This window comes from Piliocolobus tephrosceles, chromosome 5 (genome assembly GCF_002776525.5).
Source record: "Piliocolobus tephrosceles isolate RC106 chromosome 5, ASM277652v3, whole genome shotgun sequence".
NCBI lineage: Eukaryota > Metazoa > Chordata > Mammalia > Primates > Cercopithecidae > Piliocolobus > Piliocolobus tephrosceles.
This window is the reverse complement of record NC_045438.1, coordinates 116,424,414-116,440,374: the sequence shown is the minus strand read 5'-3', so window position 1 is coordinate 116,440,374 and position 15,961 is coordinate 116,424,414. Positions and strand designations below refer to the sequence as shown.

The following is a 15,961-nucleotide window of genomic DNA, read 5'->3' as shown; positions in this document are numbered from 1 at the left end:
ACTACAGGCGCCCGCCACCACGCCCAGCTAATTTTTTGTATTTTTAGTAAAGACAGAGTTTCACCATGTTAGCCAGGATGGTTTCATCTCCTGACTTCGTGATCCACCCGCCTCGGCCTCCCAAAGTGCTGGGATTACAGGCATGAGCTACCGCGCCAGGCCCTAGAGACGGAATTTCACCACGTTGCCCAGGCCGGTCTCGAATTCCTGAGCTCAGGCAATCCACCCGCCTCGGCCTCCCAAAGTGCTAGGATGACAGGGGTGAGCCACTGCGCCGGCCAAACAGGTTTCTTGTGAAGATGATGGAAATGTTTTGGAATTAGATAATGGCGATGTCATAAAGCATGGCGAATACACTAAAAATCATGTATCATACACTTTAAAAATCACTGTACCGTACACTTTAAAATGGTAAATTTCATGGTACGTGAATTCTATCTCGATTTTAAAATGCAAAAAAAAAAAAAAACTTTAAAAAGGGGTTATCAACTGGTAATTCCACTTTACCACTCGTACTGAAAAAATATGAGATTCGATAGAATGTCAAGTGCTGTGCTGGGTACTAGAGATACTATGGTAAGCAATGCCTCCTGCCCTCAAAGAATGCACAAAGAGGTTGTGGAGTGCCACCGGCTGCACACGATAAACTTGGGGTCATCAGAACCATGATAAAGGAAGCACAGGGAGAAAGGAGGGCTTTCCAGAAAAAGTGGGCTGCAGCTTGAAGAAGGAGGAACGGCTGGCCAAGTGAAAAGGGGAAGCATGTCCCGAGTAACTTGTATGAGGTGCCAGAGGCAACAGAAACATCATAGAGGAGCTGAAACATAATCGATAGGAAAGAGCTCCGTGATCCAAATGTGCCCAACAGAGTAACTTTAAAACTCCAACATGTATTTTGCCTCCTGTTATATACCAGGCACTTGATAGATGCTGAGAATTTTTTTTTTATTAAAGTTCTGGGGTACATGTGCAGAACATGTAGTTTTGTTACATAGGTGTATATATGCCATAGTGGTTTGCTGCACCCATCACCCGGTCACCTACATTAGGTATTTCATCTAATGCTATCCCTCCTCTAGCCTCCCCACCCCGCCACAGGCCCTGGTGTGTGATGTTCCCTTCCCTGTGTCCACATGTTCTCCTTGTTCAACTCTCACTTGTGAGTGAGAACACGCGGCGTTCGGTTTTCTGATGCTGAGAATTTAGCAGGGAGCAAGTTCAATGAAGGCACTGGTAGAACTTTCAGTATGTAACCATACATTTCCATGGGTATACAGTAAACAGTCTATGGCTAACTGATTCATTGACCTGGATATGGTATTTTAAAAGGACCAATACAATTTGTCAATATCTATCAAAAATATGAATGCAGTTAACGTTTTGACCTTATCATCTCACTTCTGGGAAAATATCCAACAAGATAATGCCCATATAGGTACAAAATGACATATGTACCAAGATATTCACTGCTGCATTGTTTATAAGAGCAAAACACTGGAAACGACCCAACTGTCTGTCAAAAGGGGACTGGTTAAATGAATTAAGGTGACCCTGAACAATGGAAGACTGTGCAGCCTTCCACATGAATGAGGAAATTCTCTGCGTACTGACATGGAAAGATCGCCCAGATATTTTGTTAACTGAAAAGGCAAGGTGCAAAAGTGTAAATAATACACTTCATTTGGTATAGGAAACGAGACAGACACATAGACAGATATAAGTATATATCTTATTTATAGCTGCTTGTATTTGCTTAAATAAACCCAACAAGACAAATACATAAAAGTCAATAAAAAGTGGTTACTTGGGGCCGGGCGTGGTGGCTCACGCCTGTAATCCCAGCACTTTGGGAGGCCGAGGTGGGCAGATCACGAGGTCAGGAGATCAAGACCATCCTGGCTAACACGGTGAAACCCTGTCTCTACTAAAAATACAAAAAATTAGCCGGGCATGGTGGTGGGCGCCTGTAGTCCCAGCTACTTGGGAGGCTGAGCCAGGATAATGGCGTGAACCCAGGAGGCAGAGCTTGTACTCCAGCCTGGGAGACAGAGCAAGACTCCGTCTCAAAAAAAAAAAGAAAAAAAAAAAGTGGTTACTTGAGGGCAGGGGAGCTGGATGAGAACAGGTAGGGACGGGCAGTTCTTAAAGAATTCCTTTTTATGTGTTTTATTTTTGAGTCACATGAATGTATCACCTAATGGTACCAATTCCAAACCTCTTTTTTTTTTTTTTTTTTTTTTTCCCCCCAAATTATTTCTTCTCATTGTACCATTCCAAAAAAAAAAAAAAAAATTTAAGCTTTAAAAGGCTAAGATTATAGGCTATCTGCATGCACATGCTAAAGTAGCCAGCATTCCTAATGTGCTCAAAAGCATCTCTTACTGATTACCCGAGAACCCAGAAGAGACAGCACGGATAGAAAAGCCTCAAATGACCACCAGCAGCAGAAAGGCAACTCAGACACACACCATCCTGTGTGTACATGGGACCATACCTGACAAATTCATCCTGACTACGTGGTAGGTACAGAGGTGCTGGGGATACTGAGAACATGTGAAACACCTCTTTCCTGAGGTTGTGGAGGGATGGCTCACGGCAAGCAGGAGCCATGCCCCGCCCTAGTACAAATTGGAGTCACTCTCATGCTGAAAAATCTTCAATGGCTCCCTATTACCTAAGCCGAGGACCAAACCCAAATTTTTAAACAAACACCTCCATGGCCAGAACCCTGCCTGCCAGTCCGGTGTCACTTTTCACCACTTCCATCCTTAACCGGCCCCTACCCAGCCCATTCTGGCAATATAGAGACACTTGCCATACTCCTCTTGCGCCCATGCCTTCTCTCTGCCTGGAACTCCCTCTCCCCAGCACATGTGCCTGCCCCATGCCCCTCGAACCTCAAGGACCAGCCCAAACTTCTCCTTTTTAAAATGAACGGTCCCTACCCCTCCCAGTGGGGTTATGCTCCCTTCCCAGACAAACACATTGTACCCACCACACACAAGAGCAGCAGTGACACTGTCACTCCCTAAGGACTCTCAACTCAATGGAGGCAGAATCTTCACCTCTTCATCCTTTATCCCTAGCCCCAAGGACAGGGCTTGGCCGAGAGCAAATGCTCGGTCCAAGTCTGGCTGAATGAATAAACAAGAGAAAGACAGAGGTGGGGAAAAGGGAGGAATTAATGCTCTCAGGGCAGAGGGGCTGGGAAACACCTTCTGAGCAGGGGGTGCTTTTGCCATATCTGAGGCGGGCCTTAAAAAAGAAATAGCAATTATAGGATGAAATGGGGAATGAGATGACTTGCAGTGCATGGTGCATGAACAAAAGTAGAGAAACATGAAGGAGGACGGAATGTTCAGGGAACACAGGTAGGTTGGTCTGCAATGAGGGTCAGGACAGGGATGAGGCCTGCAGGAGGTGCAGAGTCCAGGACAAAGGCTGAGATTGCAGGGAAGCTCTGACGCCAAGCTAACTGCCCAGCCTTTAGGCAGGCACCTTGGAAGGAGTCTAAGTAGGGAGACCCAGACTCAGCTCTGCGTTTGAAGACAACCCGTGACAGCTATGAGGAGAAAGGATCAGAAAAGATGAGAGTGTGGGGTCCAAGTTAGGACCAACCATAGCCATTTAGGTGAGGAATATCAAGTGCCCGAGCTAAAACAAAAGATCATCAGGACGAGAGGAGACCTGGGAGCAATTCAGGAGGTAAAACCACTGAACTTAGTGAACAGACATGGGGGGCAAGGCAGAGGAGGGCAAGTGATGGCTGCAGGTTTCGGTTCCGGTATATACACTTGCTGAATTTCCCTCTTCTAGAGACCATGCAAACTACAGTCATGCATGGGGATGGCGGTATGGGAGCTAATAAAATTGTAGTGTCACCAACAGGCCTTGGTAAGAAGACCCCTAGATACTCAACTAGTCTGCTAGAAATCAGACAAAGGGAAAATCTCACTGCATCTATTTCTAGGCGGTCTGGCAAAAGTTTAGAGATGAACAGCACACAATGGATCAATCAGTCTTCTTCATGTTATCACACGCAAAGTAATTCAAAAAATAACTTACTGACACCTTCATTGGAACTTTCAGGTGCAAAATATAGGTAGACCCCAGTACACAGTGAGTGCTAAGTAACTTTTTTGAATAAACGTCACATACAGGCCATGCCTACTTCTGTCCACCGAACATGCCATGGCCTTCCCAACCTCCACTATCTCTAGAAAAGCCTCCACAAAGGAAGTTCCCACTCCCTCTGCCTCCGCTGAACACTGGAACAAAACCAGTTTCCTTAAGTAAGGCCACCGTACTTGCATGCAAGCTTCTTTATGGCTTATTTAGTTAATAACACAAAAGGTAGAGGGAAAAGATGTTCTAACTCACTGGGTCCCTACCTTTTAAAAAATTAGAAGTTACATGAGAGGCAAACAAATACCTTTTTTATTATAGTAAGTCCATAAGACACTTCAGTGATAAAACCATATGAAGGCAATCCAAGACAGTGAAACGGAATGATGTGCATGTTACAGGAGCACCACCAGCATCATGGCACACCAAAGGGTTATAAGAAGGTTTAGGGAAAAGCCCTTTCTTTCTCCCAGCTTTCACTGTCCTTGCCCACTCCACCACTGCCCTGCTGCTTGCCTTTGTTACATGAAACATAAGAGAAAGAGAGCTGAGAACGGCCTTGCAGTTTCTGAAGTCTCTGAATCAACACCAGAGACAGTTCAGCTGCTTTGGGGGCTTGCTTCCTGGTTGGGGGTCGAGACTGAAATTTCCCCAGGTGGAATTTCTCACCTGGATCAGTGCCCCAGCATCCTAACCAGACTTCCTGTCTCTAATCTCTAGACTCTAATCTCTAATCTCTAATCTCATCCCCTAAACCACTCTGGTAGTCTCCAGAGCAACCTCATCACCACTGTCTTTCCTAACAGTCTTTAAAGGTTCCCATTACCTCCAGGACAGCCTCAACTCCACAGCAGGACCTAAGGGGCCCTCGGGTGATCTGACCCCACCTCCGCCTTTGTCGCCGCTGTGTCCGACCTCCAGAGCATCCTATGACACCAGTGTGCTGAGTGTCCAATGCTCCATACCAGCTCATCTGTCTACAAAGGATGGACTGTTCTATCGCCCTCCCATATCTCCTTCTTTGGCCTTATCTAGCATCCATCTATTCCTATTCTGAGCTGGGAGACCACCCCCTCCATGTTCCCAAAGCATCCCCTCTAGCAGACTACACTTACTGAGCACCACTGTATGCTAGACCAGAAGACCCACATGGCAGCTCAAGTGGGGTAGTCATCATCAAGTGACTATACTTGCCTCCTTTTATCTGTCTCCCTTACGAGATGGTAAATTCCTTGTGATTAAGCAACGTGTCCTTTTTCTCTGTGTTCCCAGCATCTAGAACGATGGTTCACACAAAAGCACTGCTTAATCAACATTTGCAGAACTAGGGGCAAGAGGTCAAAACCAGCTCAGTTCAGACTCACGTCCCTTGGGCCAAGTGATCCCTTGGGCCATGTGAGCGGCAACCCAACTGGTAGGGCTGAGAAACCAACAACATTGGTCAAGTTACACTTAGCTATGCCACAGCTGCAGGCTAAAGGCGTGGTAAGTGGTCAGTGAAAATCTGGCCAGGCCATAGTTGTCATGCCTGAAGTTATCTGGACCCAGGAAATGCAGGGAAGAGTAGCTGAGAAGCGTCACATTCTCTTCTTTCTGAAGCTCCAAAATGAGCACAGTGGAGAGAGTTGTATCAACAAATATGTTAGCTGGCTTGCATTTCACATTTCAGTGTTTTGTACAGAGTAAGTGTATTTGCTGAATGATTATAAATAAAATAAAATTCAATGGCCAAATGGTTGAATAGTGTTGAATGTGGGTATTTCCCAGGCTGGGCGAAGAATGACAGAAATGTTTCTTTTACATTTCTTGGGTAATAAAATGTACTATGCAGCAGACCAACTTTGCTTTTTACTTCAGGGCTATAAAATTGTAGCTTTCCAGAAATTTCTGCAGATGAATCAGTCTGGACAGCCAAATTCTCCATATTGCCACAGATTTAGTTTTGAAACTTCAACATTGTTCATTATGGATGGTGATTTTAAAGTCACAAAGCCAAGCCCAGATTCCTTTCCAATATACGGATTTTCTCCATCATGGGTTCTGCCTTTAAGCTGTATTTCATGCCAATCCCGAATTTGTGCTAGAATCTGTTTTCAACTCAAGTAATAAATGAAACCAAGATTACAAGTGAGCCCACTAACCTAACAGAGGCACAATGTTTCCCTACTTACTACTCCTAAAGCTACAGGATTGGGGGAAGGTGCCTCTCTCCTTCTCCTCCCAATTTCTGACTGGCTATTTAGTTTTATACACATTTTCCAGTCCTGTTCTACATGCCCCTCTTAAGAAGACACAACCAGGCTACCGGACATTCGACACATCCATGAAGCAGGTGAGGCCCAGAGAGGTGAAGGGCCTTGCATGGGCCACAAGGCTATTTAATGGAAGAATCCAGGCCCCTGTCCTCGCCCCTTTCACTGCACGCCTCCCTGCTGCAGGCCTTCCACTGGCACCAGCCATAACTCATCCCTTAAGAACCCTGAAAGAAGGGCATATGTTCCAGCCATCATACCTAAACCAGAGCCCAAACTGCTGTTTTTTTTTAAAAAATCAACTACCACCCGTTCCTTTCTACTTCAACATTCCTCCTCCAAACAGTCACAAAATCCACATAAACAAGTTATTCCTTGCCCGTTGAGGTCACAAGTTGATCCAGTACAAAGCTGGACTACAAACTAAAAACACAGTCTCTACTCCAAAAGCGTGGGTCTGAAAAGTTCCAATTCTGCTCTGAGTTCTGAGGAATTCTTCTCAGCCGGAAACCAGGCATTGTGAAGCAGGCCCTGTGATTTCCTGCAGGACTCCAGGAATTGCTGGAGGGAAGGCCTGTTTATCCTGGGATTGCTCCTCCAGGTCAGGAGCTTCCAGACTGCTCTTAACCTTCAGGAAAAGAGCTGATAAATAATTGCATAAGTTCTGTCTCTATCCTTTGTCCTGAGGTAGGTACGTCCTTCTCCCTCTCCAATAGCCACAGAAGTCTTCGTAACAGTGGTGGGCCCCTCAACAGTCTCTTTTAAAAATTCTCTATAAAAAGAAAAATTAAACACACTCTAAGAGAGAATATCTACACTTTTATAATAAAGATGAAGGAACGAACTGATTAAACTAACAATACTCTGTCCCTGCAAAATTCAGGGGCTTTATTAAGAAGTCCTCTTTCCATTTCAAAGGCAGGGCAATTGAGGCTCAGAGAGCTATGTCCTTCCCATCAGAGGTACAATCATCAGCTCCACCAACCCAAAAAAGACATTACAGATCATGTTTGGGTTTGATGTTTAAAGTCTTAAGAAACCATATGGAAGAGTTCTCCTAACTCCAGCCGGGGTTTCAATCAATACAGGCCAGCACCTTGGTCTTGGACTTTCCCAGCCTTCAGAACTATGAGAAATAAATGCAGGGCCAGGCACGGTGGCTCATGCCTGTAATCCCAACACTTCGGGAGGCCAAGGCGGCTGGATCACCTGAGGTCAGGAGTTCGAGACCAGCTTGGCCAAAATAGCAAAACCCCATCTCCACAAAAACACAAAAATTAGCCAGGCACAGTGGCAGGTGCCTGTAGTCCCAGCCACTTGGGAGGCTGAAGTGGGAGAATCGCTTGAACTCAGGAGGTGGAGGTTGCAGCGAGCCAAGATTGCACCACTGCACTCGAGCCTAGGCAACAGAGCGAGACTTCATCTAAAAAAAAAAAAAAAAAAAGAAATGCATGCTGTTTAAACCACCAAATCTATGGCATTTTTGTCATAGCAGCCCAAACAGACTGCCTTTACGCAATAACGTATGTATAAGGGTACCAACTGTGCCTCACAAGGTATCTAAAAGTGACCACCACTCTTCTTCTTGAATACTGACCACACTACACTTAGGGCATTATTACTTCATTTAATAAACCACCCCTTCCATCAACAGCGATGGCTAGAGGTTGAGGTCCAATAGTCTGAGGACGCACCTGCCACTCACATCAAGTTGAAGACCTGACTCCTATCCACAAACAATCTATCAGCTTTAAGCTACCACACTAAGACCTCTTTGAGGAGAGGGACCCCACCTATTCATCTCTGCATTCCCAGAGCTCAGCACAGGCCCAGAACAGGCACTCAAGCACTCAATAAAAAGCTGCCAAATAAATGAGCACAGCACTCAATTTCAAGACTTCTACATAAATATTGGCATTCAAAGGTAGAGTCTAGAATTCCAGTGGGCAGAGCTGTAGAAGACCACCAGAGATGAGTGAGAAGACTTGGATTCTAGCCCCCGTTTTGCCAAAAATTCACTCTACTATCCTGGGCAAATCTCCCAGTCAATAAGGGTCTTATTTTGTTTTTCTGTAAACACAGTAGAAGACTTCTTAGGTTTCCCTCTAAGATTTTAAACTTATAAAATACAAAGCAAAGATGTGCCCTTGAGCTACAGCTACAATGTTAACTTGATGATAAGGGCAGTAAAAATATAACAGCCAGAGTCATCTTCTCTTACACAGACGCTGGGTAGCAGCAGGCAGTAACTTTACTAGTAGGTAAAGCTCCTGTGTGTTTGCTTATGTTCACACGTTATATACACACACATTTGGGTCACTCCCTGTAGTCTCTTTCAGGAAGATGCAAATTTCAATAATTGTTCCAGGCAGAAAAGCCTCCAAGTGGAACAAAGAGCCACAGACATTACTTCCAGGTAATAAACAGATTCCACTCAGACAAAGAAAAATAAAGCAGCCTGTGGCTACATTCCATAGACGCCCCATTTGTGGAAGCATTAGGGCTGAGCTCTACATGTGAGCCAGACGTTGCTGAGTTCTTATTTTGGCTCCGACTCTAACTTGGAGTGGATGGTCCTTGGCCAAGTCTCTGCTCTAGAAGCCAGGCTCTGGATGAGTATGGCAACCCCCATAAACCGTCCCGATTACAGGGTGAGGCGAGTGAAGCATTTCACAGATGTAAAGTGCTGCCAGCCCCTCCAGACAAATGAGGAAAGCCATCACAAGGCAACGTGGCTTGGTGGAGAGCCACAGAGCAGCCCCTCTCCTAATCCTGGGCTCCTACAAACTCACCAGAGGCCTCAGAGATCTGCCTCAATCCCCCCTGCCCTCCCCACCCAACACACACACTGCCTCCATTTCCCCTGCTGAAAAGCAAGGACTTTTTGCAAGAGTCACTTGCACAGCTCTTTAAACCACACAGTTAACTCGCAATGTTAACCAGCTGCGACCAAGTTAGGTGTGGTTCTCCTCTACTGTGGGACATCTGAGACAGTAGTGGTATACCAAGAGGCAAAGTAATAGAATGTATAAAAGATAAAGGTCTGTTTGTGAAATAAGAAGGGCCGTTCAGGAACCATGTTAGTACTGTTACTGTTCCTCCCGCCCCCACCCCCGCTCTTTTCTTTAACCATTAGGTACCAATGGATACCAGATACACAGAGCTGAATAAAAAGGTTAAGAGATACTATCAGTAAAGTTTCCCACCAAAGCCTACTAATAGCGCTCTCACTGATTAGAAAGCACTTCTGTCATTTGGGAACTCTAATCCGCTCTTATCAACCCTCTGGCTTCGTCATTTATCAGGGTGGGAATGAGAGGTACATCAACTATGCCACAGAGTGATTTCTGGGGCCCCTGCCCATGAAGAAGCAGATCAAAAAGGAGCTCATGCCTGCCAGAGTGAAGCTTTCACCATAGCAACACATGTTATTCTACAAACACTCGGGACTAAGGCGCTCTGTTGTGACTGGTCCGGACGGTGCCCCCGAGAAACGAGTGACTGAGGGTTCAGACAACAGAGCAGGCAGGAGAAAAGTGGTACCTATTTAACTTGCAGGGCAGTCTCCCTGTGGTTTTTGCTTCTCCACAAAGTTAACAGTGGCAGCCCTAAGACCCTCCAGTACCCACAGCCTGTGTTCTAATAAGATAGATGTCAAAGAGAAAACAGGTGCTCTCTGTGGAGCAGCTGCACCACCAGGCTCCATGGGGAAAAGAAGTTCTGGGGCAGAGAGATTGGTCTGTTTGGAGATTAGATGGCTAGCAGTGGAGAACTTGGGGGAAAGGTCTCCATCTCAAAACATATCATCTCTAAAACAAAATACAGCCAGGAAGCTCAGTGAGCCACCTGAGGATGAAACATAGACTCCCAGACCCACCAATGAAGTCAGTAACAATAGTCATCCATGTACTTGTTGAGACCATTAAGTGTCCATGTGCCAGATACAGTGCTGGGTATTTTTACACATATTAGCCTTCACTGGGTAGTTAGGGTTAAAAAGTCATTAACCGATCAATGTCACTTTCCTGGATATCACATTTGTGCCAAGGAAAGAAACAGGAAAAATCAGTGTGCCCTTACATCCCATAGGATAGGATTACACTTGAGGCTTGACCAGTAGAAAATCTAGCTCCAAATGTCTGCTCTGTTGCTCATATCATGGAGGCATCCATATAGAAATCCAACCACAGAACAAGAGCACCCAAGAGGGTAAGTAATCCTCCTTGGGTTCCTGTCTAACCTCTCTACAACACCATGGATAGAGTAAGTAAAAGGCTAAAAGGGAGATCCATAAAGTTAGGAACTAGAAAAGCTGGCAAAGGCACTTCCTCAAAAGTGCATTAGAAGTTAGTCAAAAAGGCCAGGCACGGTGGCTCAGGCCTATAATCCTAGCACTTTAGGAGGCCAAGGCGGGCGGATCACCTGAAGTCAGGAGTTCGAGACCAGCCTGGCCAACATGGTGAAACCCCGTCTCTACTAAAAATACAAAAATTAGCCGGGTGTGTGGCGTGTGCCTATAATCTTAGCTACCCGGGAGGCTAAGGCAAAAGAATCGCTGGAACCTGGGAGGCAGAGGCTGCAGTGAGCCGAGATCACACCACAGAGCACAGAGCGAGACTCCTTCTCAAGTTGACCCATGTCCACAGATGTGTATGTGCGCCATTTGCATACGTCTTTCTATGAACACAATAGAAGCAGGATTGTTTTATGATGTTGCTAACATTCACAGACAGGACCCGCAGCCACATTTCAGGTTATGATGCCTACAGGTATGTCTGGGAGGATGTGAACCAGTGCCACGGAAGCCATGTACTAGCAGGTGGTGACATAATGGGCTCCATTGTATATGCTGCAAACATTTCACCCTGACAAGTCAATCAGTGTCAGGAGCAGGGAAGAAGGTGGTTCCTGAAGAAAAGGTAAATCTGCCAAATCTGCCTCCAAAACAATTAAAAGGCAAAAACCAGCCACCACCAAGAACTCCTCTGAGTCCCTAAACCTTTAAGTCATCACAGACCAAAAAGAAACCAAACTTACAGATGATAGGCTCAGAATTGTGGAAACATTTCTTTGCAGCTGCAGAGCCTGTAAATGAGCTTAAAAATAAAAAGTTTCAGTCTTGAAATGACATTTGAAAGGTAGTATATAAATTGCTTCCTCTCTTCAGTGCACCCACTTTTTCCTCATTCTCCATTCACTAATGAAAGACTTTTCCTCTTCTCCTGCCTGTTTCAATTTGAAACGTGGCACAGAACGGGACACTGGAAGGAGAAGGGAAGGTGGGGGGAGGTGGCTACTTTCAAATCTGACACACATACCCTCCAACCGGCTATCCATACCCTGGTTGACGGTCAGGCCAGACTCCACCTAAGACAGGACTGAAGGACCAAAGAGTAGAGTAGAAACTCCCCTTCGTGCCACCTCTCCCAAAAGCAGACTTAACGGTGGAAAGGAAGGAGGGGGAAAATAAAGTTCCACATTCCTGACATTTTTTAGCCAAGTGCTGTGGCCGCACAGAGCAGCTTCTCTATTCCAAGCAGCCTCTAGGACTGGGAGAAAACCTGGGTTCAGGGAGGGAAAGCTGCCCCCTGCCTTTGAAACAGGATGACTCAAAACTAAACCAAAATTGGGGTAGTGATAGGGGTGGGCGGTGAGAGGAAAGACAGCCTTTCATGTGTGTTCCCAAAAGGAAATTATCCCAAGGGAAAGAATTTAGAGTCATCATCTCCCTGGGGACAGAGAACTAGCAAGCCCTGGGGTCCCTAACAAGGAAACAGAAGCCCCCTGAATGCAGAAGAGGTGACCAGTGAGTTGGGGAAAGAGCAAGGCAGGGATGCAATGCAGACACAAGGGCTGTGGCTGCCTGGGGCGTGGGCTGACAGCGGGAGAGGGACCCAGCCCATTGGCAGATGCAGGTCAGAGGACCCCAGAGGGAGGAATGGCCAAGAAAGTCGCTCTTTGTGGGAAGAATTAGAATTGAGTTTTCCTGGCTCCGCTTCTGAATGAAGGAATCCTAGCTGGGGCCAAGTCAGAACCCCAAGAGCCTATGTCCTCTCACCCGTTTCTCCCATTCCCCTTGTACCTCTTCCTGTCGTCATGTCTAGGAAAAGAGTGGTGAGTCCCCAGTTGCACCTACCATCCCACCATATGCATCCCTACATACCCACACATGCACACCACACACTTCCAGAGGGAAACCCAGAAGATCCTAAGTGATATCCAGCCAGTCTTTTGCTGGGTTATGAGGCGTCTCCCGCTGCTTTACTCTGAGTATGACGATGCCCATATTTGTTTCTCTGTGGTACCTACAGTATCCAGGACGCTTCTGCTCTCATTTGATAGAGGCAGCAGTTCCAAACTCCCCCTCCCCACCAAAAGGAATACTTATCTCTGTGGAGAGTTAGTCAGTAGGTAAAGACAGTGAGGCCCCCCGCCATGTGCCCAGCACAAAAGAACACAAGACCTTCTTACTGGAGGCTTAGGGGAGCGCCCTCTTTCTCCCAGAGAAGCACAGACTGATGATCTCACAAAGTACCTCCAAAAGAAGGAGACAGCTGCCCTGTAGGTTCTGTAGGTTCAAGGTGCTATGGGAACAAGCGATGGGGTTGGCAGGAAAAGGGGGCCTGTAGGCATTTCAACCAGGGGCCTAGGTACATTTCCCAATCCAAGTCTAAGGGGGTGAAAGAGTAGTTTTACTTGTTTGTTGTTTTTCTCATCTTGGGCCTTTCTCTTTCGCCAGGTACTGGAAGTAAGAGTTCTTAGCACCTTTCAACTTCTAGAGTGGCAGGTTTAATGCACAGGACTTTCCAGAAGACTAGAGACCCGGGGAAAGAGGTAGGTACCAAACTCAAGCGCTGGTAGCTCTTTCTGAGCAAAGATAAAGCAGGTAGGGCAACAAACCCTAACAAATGCTAGAAATACGACAGAGCCACAGGCTATGCGAGAAACTTGGCCGCTGCAGAGCCTGTGGCTTTGAGGTTTACAGCTGTCATGTGTATCTTTCCAGCCACACCCTCCAAGGCTGGGGACACGCACTTGGAGTCCTCTTAGAATGGAGGACAGCAAACAGACAGGAGAGAAGGCACTGGGCAAAGGAAATTCTGTTATTTTGTTAAGTTATTATTATAATAAATAATCAAAGGGCTCCAGGCACAAGAGACTTTTTCATGTTGGTAGGAGATGTTACGGCTTTTGTTGCTGATATGATCTCAGTTAAACCTTACAATCACCCTGTGTGGAAGACCAGTCCTATTAACATCTTTAATGATGGAGAAACTGAGGCTGCAGTCAGTTTTCAGTGAGACTAGTCAAAGAACAGGGACTGAGACACAGGGATATGACTCTGTGTGACACCACACACTTCCAGGGGAGAACCCAGAACAAGGTGGAGCAAGCCTGATCCAATATACCACTAGAGAGAGCTATGAGAGGGAGAGGAAGGACAGAGGGACTGAATTAAAGGAGCACTACCAAAAACTGGAGTGGGGACCCCAGTCCTAGCACCACCGTTTATTTCCTACAGACCCTAAAGCCCAGCCACGGACACATTCATTCATCCAACCCTGACTTGGCCACCACAAGAATGTTCCCAGCTTGAGAGTAGCTTCGCCAGCCAATTGGGGCCCTTGTCATTCATAGAGATACAGGGAACCCGGAGACAGAGGGACAGGGAAGGAAATTTAGCCAGGCAAGCCATCCTCCATCTCCGAGGAAGTTTGTAAATGATCACAGCTTCCTAACCCAACCATGAGAATGCAATAAGCAACCTGGCCCAGAAGGGAGGACAAGGAGTCTCAGGAACCAGAGGAGACCGCGGTGAGCTGGAGGGGAATGTCGCTCATATATCTCACTTCTGAGACAAGATACACCGCAACAAACCCATGCCAACCTTCCTCCAGTTCTTCCCACTTTTGAATATCACATTTTTCTTGCACTGCAAGAGTAGTGAATCCTTCCCATCAGTCCTGTGAATTCTGACCCCTTGCTGGTTTTCTACAACTCTCCGCCTGGGAGGCCAACACCAGGGCATTGCTGTCGGGGTGGGATCCCCATCCTCTGCCTGCCACTCCTACACTATAAGAGAATCAACTTCCCCAAAAAGTGGAGGGTATCCCTGTCTCTCTTCTTGTCTCTGTAAAGGGGGTGAAGCTCTGGGTCGCTGCAGATGTATCTAAAGGGACAGTCCACGGAGTGGTAAAGGATATCCAAAAACTGGCCTTCTAGAGCACAGCAAAAAAGTGGGAGCGAGAGGAGCGCAGAAAGCCACTGCTGGGATGGGGCCAGGGCCACACGTGAACATCCCAGCACGTTCCAGAGCTGAGATGCAAAACACCCAGAAAATCAGATAGGAAGTGGAAAAGGGTCAGGGTCTCTCCTACTGGAAAAGCCCAGAAGAGGTAGTGGCCACCCCTTGGGGGAAGAGGGGATTGTGCAATGACTGCGGGTCTGGGAGTCTCTGGGCTTGGCTCCCGGATTTCAGAAAGGAAACCCCACGCGTCAAGCCAGGGTGGCAGCGCGGCGGTTGGTTCGAGGCCAGGCTGGGGTTTCAGGGCTGCAGACAGAGCTGCAGGATACGGTGAGTGCCCAAGGGAGCGGCAGAGCATGGCATGGCTGGCACGGCGCGGAGCTGAGGGTGCTGTCTGGGCTGGCCGGGGTACAGGCCGGAGGGATACAGTGCACAAAGCTTGGGTGCAGATAACGTACACGGCAGCCAGGAGCCCCAGATCAGAGGAGGGCCCGCTGACCCTCAGGGGTGTGCCGGGTGGCGCACGACAGGGGGCACTGTCCCTCCAGCTCCCTCCTCCCCAGGCTCTCACCTCGAACATAAGCCCGATGAGGACGCAGAGCACCAGGCAGAAGCCGATGTCCGCATGGTTGTGGATGACGAACTCCTGGCTGAAGAGCGGGTAACTTTTCGTCCTCCTGCGGAAAGCCATGGCAGCGGGCGCGCAGCGGCCGGCGGGGCCCGCACCCTGCGCTCACGAACCGCAGCGCAAACTTCTCCAGCCCCGGCCCGGTCCGCCCGCCGGCCCGCCGCCCACTCTCCCACAGCCGCCCGCCCGCCCAGCGCGGAACAACTTCGGGGCCCGCCCCCTTCCTCCGCCCGCCCCCGCCCCCGCCGCCCGTAACCGCCCCCGGCCGCAGCCCCCGCCCAGCCCGCGGCCCGCACTCGGCGCGCCCGGCCCCGCCCTCCGCGCGCTTAACCCTGTAGCCGCTGGGCACGCGCTGGCGGCCGGGGCGGAGGTGTCCGGGGGCGGCGAGCGGGGACCGGCTCCTCCTCATCCCGCGCCAGCGCCGCGCCCGGCCGCATTCTCTGGGCCGGGGACTCAGCCGCTCACGGCGGAGAAAGCAGGCCGCGGAGGAGGCGGGCGCCCGGGCCTGCCCGGACAGGAAGTGGGCCCAGGTTTCCTACTCCTCGCTCCGCTCCTTCCTCCGCGGGAAGGGCAGGCCCGGGAGGCAGCGAGCGCCCCGGGGGTGGCCGGGCAGCCGGATGCTCTCGGGGTTGCGGGCTGTGGCCCTGGGGGCTGGGGGCAGCGCGGGTGCGGCGGAAGCAGGGAAGCTGTGAACTGGCGTTTTCGCTGGCC

At 48.4% G+C, this 15,961-nt stretch overlaps 1 protein-coding gene across 4 annotated transcripts in view; it reads right to left on the bottom strand.

Annotated features, from left to right (window-relative positions):
* TRAM2 (translocation associated membrane protein 2) overlaps positions 1-15,486 on the bottom strand; it is an 80,541-nt gene extending 65,055 nt beyond the window's left edge. For all 4 annotated transcript variants that reach the window (XM_023213004.2, XM_023213008.2, XM_023213007.1 and 1 more), the window contains exon 1: positions 15,194-15,486. In XM_023213004.2, coding sequence (XP_023068772.1) covers positions 15,194-15,313 — 120 coding nt within the window. In that variant the 5' untranslated portion in view covers positions 15,314-15,486. The remainder of the gene's footprint in view (positions 1-15,193) is intronic.
* Between the last annotated feature and the right edge of the window lie 475 nt (positions 15,487-15,961).